This window comes from Antrostomus carolinensis, unplaced genomic scaffold, assembly GCF_000700745.2.
Source record: "Antrostomus carolinensis isolate BGI_N321 unplaced genomic scaffold, ASM70074v2 scaffold6164, whole genome shotgun sequence".
Classification (NCBI taxonomy): domain Eukaryota; kingdom Metazoa; phylum Chordata; class Aves; order Caprimulgiformes; family Caprimulgidae; genus Antrostomus; species Antrostomus carolinensis.
Genome location: NW_010312742.1, coordinates 107422 through 111305, shown reverse-complemented (window position 1 = coordinate 111305; position 3884 = coordinate 107422). Strand labels below are relative to the sequence as shown.

At 56.0% G+C, this 3884-nt stretch overlaps 1 protein-coding gene across 1 annotated transcript in view; it reads right to left on the bottom strand.

Moving 5' to 3' along the window:
- Positions 1 to 573: 573 nt before the first annotated feature.
- SARDH (sarcosine dehydrogenase) overlaps positions 574 to 3884 on the bottom strand; it is a gene marked incomplete at its 3' end in the record, with an annotated part of 21073 nt that continues 17762 nt past the window's right edge. Inside the window, exons 17-19 of the mRNA XM_010167086.2 lie at positions 1654 to 1816; positions 1170 to 1338; positions 574 to 709 (exon numbers count right to left, since the gene is read on the bottom strand). Of these exons, the coding sequence (XP_010165388.2) occupies positions 574 to 709; positions 1170 to 1338; positions 1654 to 1816 (468 nt within the window). The remainder of the gene's footprint in view (positions 710 to 1169; positions 1339 to 1653; positions 1817 to 3884) is intronic.

The window sequence follows — 3884 nt, the reverse complement described above, 5'->3', positions numbered from 1 at the left end:
TGCACCGACACAGGATTAAAAGCCAAGGCAAGCAAGAAGAGGAAAGTACAAGTGTATGCACTGCTCTTGGCTTGCAACAGGGAGAGTCCCTGGGGACATCATCCACAGCCCTCTGTCCCCACATGGCGTCCCTGGCCTCTGCCTACAGCACGCTGCTTAATGAGGGCATCTGATTTACTAGCCAGGAGTCTCCCAGGGTTAATTAAGAGCCTGCTGTGCTCTTATTGGCCAACGCTCCCTATAACATAAGTTATTTCACTGCTGCAATTAAATACTCGGTTGCAATTAACATCCAAGGCAGCGCTTGAGCTGGCGAGCATCACAGAGCGACAGCCGGTGAGACTGACCTCGCCGCTGAGCTGTGACATCCCTCACCTTCCAGCCTCCACCGTGGGGGAAGCAGTGGGGGGGCTGCCCTACCGTGCTCCCCAGATGCCAGTGGGTTTGCAATGAGCTCGTGCGTGTGGCTTCCAAACCAAACAAGTGCCACATTCCCCCCAGGAAGTCCCTGCTGCAGGGAAGGAGGCGCAGCCATCCCCAGGGGCTGGTTTAAGCAGGGGAGTCTGTACTCACCGGGCCCCCCGTGGGGTCACAGATGTAGCCATAAGCAATGGTTTTGTCGATGGCAAATCCAAAGTCTGCCCGACGGATGTGGCCGACCACCTTGCCATCCCTCCAGACTGCCTCCAGGCCAAACATCGGCACCTTCCTGCGAGGTGAAGGCAGAGCTTCCCTCAGCAAAGCCCCACGTCAGGACCCCACGAGGGAGAAGGGGTTGGGGGGATCAGACCCCGGCTCTGCCCTGGGCCAGCCCACATGCCAGGGCTCCCGCTGCCTGCAGGGCCTTCTGGTTCATTAACCTCCCAGTGCTGGCGAAATCCCTCCAGCCTGATTTACAAAACCTCCCACTGTTTTGGGTGAAACAAGATAAACCCACTCCCTGTCACACCACTTCCAGCTCCCATTAAACATCCAGCAGGGAATTTGCAGAGGGATTTAAATTAGAGATGGAATTAGAGCATGGAAAACAGCCGAGCTGGCTTGCACTGAGCTCCACGTGTGTGCCCGGGCGCAGGGGCGGATGGGGATGGCTGCGGGCGCTCGTCCCAGGGCAGCCGCTGGTGTTGGGTGCTGCCTGGCACTGAGCCCAGCCCGGCAGCAGTACTCACTCCTCGGTGGTGAAGCAGACGAGACGGCGGTAAATGCCTTTGGCTTTTTGAGCCTCCACAGCCTCCCGGCCCAGGAAGGGGATGCTGGATTTGAGCTTGCAGGTGAAGGCCAAGCCTGCTTCTAGTGGGGTATCGTCGGGGCGCAGGTCTGCGTGCCAGTGCCTGTACCCTGCAGAGAGCAAGCACAGGTCATCCAGCCTCTCCTTGCCACGGCAGCAAACTCAGGGTGAGCAGCTTCAGGAGATCAAGACATCACCCCTGCCTCTGGGACACCCCTGTTGCTCTCAATTCCTTTGACCCCAGACACAGCACCCTCGAGAGAAGCCCATACTGGGGAAGTCTCATCAAGGAGCACTGGGGCTGGTTACATCTCTGCCAGATCTCCAGTCACACTAACCCACCCTTGAAGCTGGGAAAACCGATTTGCTGTGGTCCCCCAACTGCAGGCAAAGCAGCAAGTGCTGCTGTAAGGGAAGCAAGAAACCTTTCTCGATGCTGAGGCTGTCGATGGCTCTGTAGCCAGCGTTGATAATTCCGTGCCGGGCACCTGCCTGCATCACTGCCTGGTAAACCTTCACGCAGTCCGCCTTGGGCACATGCAGCTCCCAGCCCATCTCACCAACAAACGACAACCTCATGGCACGGACCTGTGAAATGCAAGAGATCAAACACCCCTGGGCTGGAGCCAGGCTGTGCAGTGCGGGAGAGGCTGTGGAGCCACATGCCACCATGGTAAGGGGAAAGCCAGCTCACCAGGGAACCTCATGCAAACCTCCTGCTTTGGTGGAAGGTGTTTCTTCGCTCTCCCCAGTGCAGGAAGCCAGGGTCAGACTGAATTTCTCATCTCTGGACAGCTTAAGCTTGGCACCTCAAACCCAGCTATTGTCAGCACCCAGGAGGGATGGCCAGTGGGTTCAGGTGGCCACGTTCAGCATCCTCTGTCCACCCATCCCCGGGCTGTGGCACCAGCCAGGCTGGGGTTAGACATGATGCTCGGGCTCCAGCTGGGCTTTTGTCTCCCTCTGTTGATCCATCAACACCAGAAGAAAGTGCACAGGCATTCCAGCCCTGCGTCTCCCCAAATCTGCCTGTAAGATGGGGAAGCTGGTCCCCAGCAGGACTGTCCTGCTTTGGGACACTTCATGGCTGCTGTCTCCCGGGGATGTCCCCCATTTGGATGGTGATACAACGCCAGAGACATCCTAAGGCCCTACAGTCCTGGGAAGGGGCTGAGACAGACATCCCAACCCACACCCTGCACACTCCACAGGATGCTCAGGTTTCCCCCAGCAGCAGTTTTGCCCCGAAGCGTTCCTCTCTGCTGCCAAATTAGCTCCACACTGAATGCCTGAAGCTCCCAAGAGGAACGAGCAGATGAGCACAGGGGACTCAGTGCTTCTCGGGGAAGCCTCATCCTGGGAGCCATGCCTGCACCTCCTGGCTGTGCTGGGACTGTCCTGCCCATGTCCCCTCTGCTTCTCGCTCAGGCAGCCCTTCCTGCATCCTCCTGTTGTCTCTACCGAAACAAGCTGCATTCCCAAAGCTTTCCAGGCTGGCTGGGGCTACTCCAGCTCGAGCACCTTCCCCAGAGATACCCCTTGAGTCTGAGCTCCATTTCCCTCTGCGTCATCCCTTTGGATTTCTCCGCTTCCTCCCCCACATGAACCCACTCTGGTTCATCCTTTTGGATGCACACCAGCTGCAAATGCATACCTCGTTTTGGGAGAGAGATTAACTCCAGAGATTCACACCAGATTGTGGTCTACAGTCTTAATAAAGCAGTTTTAAGCTAGGAAGAGACTCCCAGGCTGACTTTGTTGGACAGGCATGCTCCACAGCCTTGGGGCTGTCTTGCCTGTGCTGATTCTGGATGGCGTTGGGGCAGAAGCTGCATCTTACCATTTGCTGAGCTTATGCTACAACTGGGAGCTGATTCTCAGCTTTGCTCTCTAATCTGGGGTGTAAACAACAACAGACAACAGCAGCCACTGCCCAGAACAGGCAGAAGTACCAAAGGGGTACCCAGGTTCTCTGCTGTGAGTATGGTCAGTGGGTGATGGCTGAGAACTCAAATCCATCTTTATTTCCCCCAGCACTGCAAAAAGAATGTCCTCAAGCAGAGTTTAAGGCGGCTTTTAAGAAGCCTTAACCTTTACAATAGAAGTGGAGAGGAGGAAGGAACACCACAGGTATTGGGGATTTATTTTGAGCTCCTCACAAGAAGCCGTGCCGGGGAGCCAACCTTCCTTCGGTCCCCACCACAGCAAAGCACAAAAGCTTGCAATCGCTTTTTGAGATGCCCAGACACGCAGGGTGTGGAGAAGCTTTTTGCTCCACACAAAGGTGTCATCTAATTAGGGAACAGCTAGAGATCCAGCCAGCTACCTATCTTCATCATGGCAGGAGATGCTCTGGGGATTGACTGGCAACTTCCCAGCTCATTAACCCTGCCTGTGACTCGGCAGTCAGTGCTGCAGCTAAACTGCACTTTACTTTCAGGAGCAAGTTACTCCTGGGAGAAACTTCCCCTCAAACAACCACTGCTCTGGGGGAGCGAGCATCCTGGTAAGAGTGGAGAGGCAGAGCAACGCACCATAAAAAACAGGTATCCTGGGGAAAATCGGAGAGTCCATCATCAGCTTTGCTCAGGCAGGATTTGGGGTTGCACCCATGCCTGTGTACCCCAGGCAGGGGTGTGCAACCCACCACGGGGTC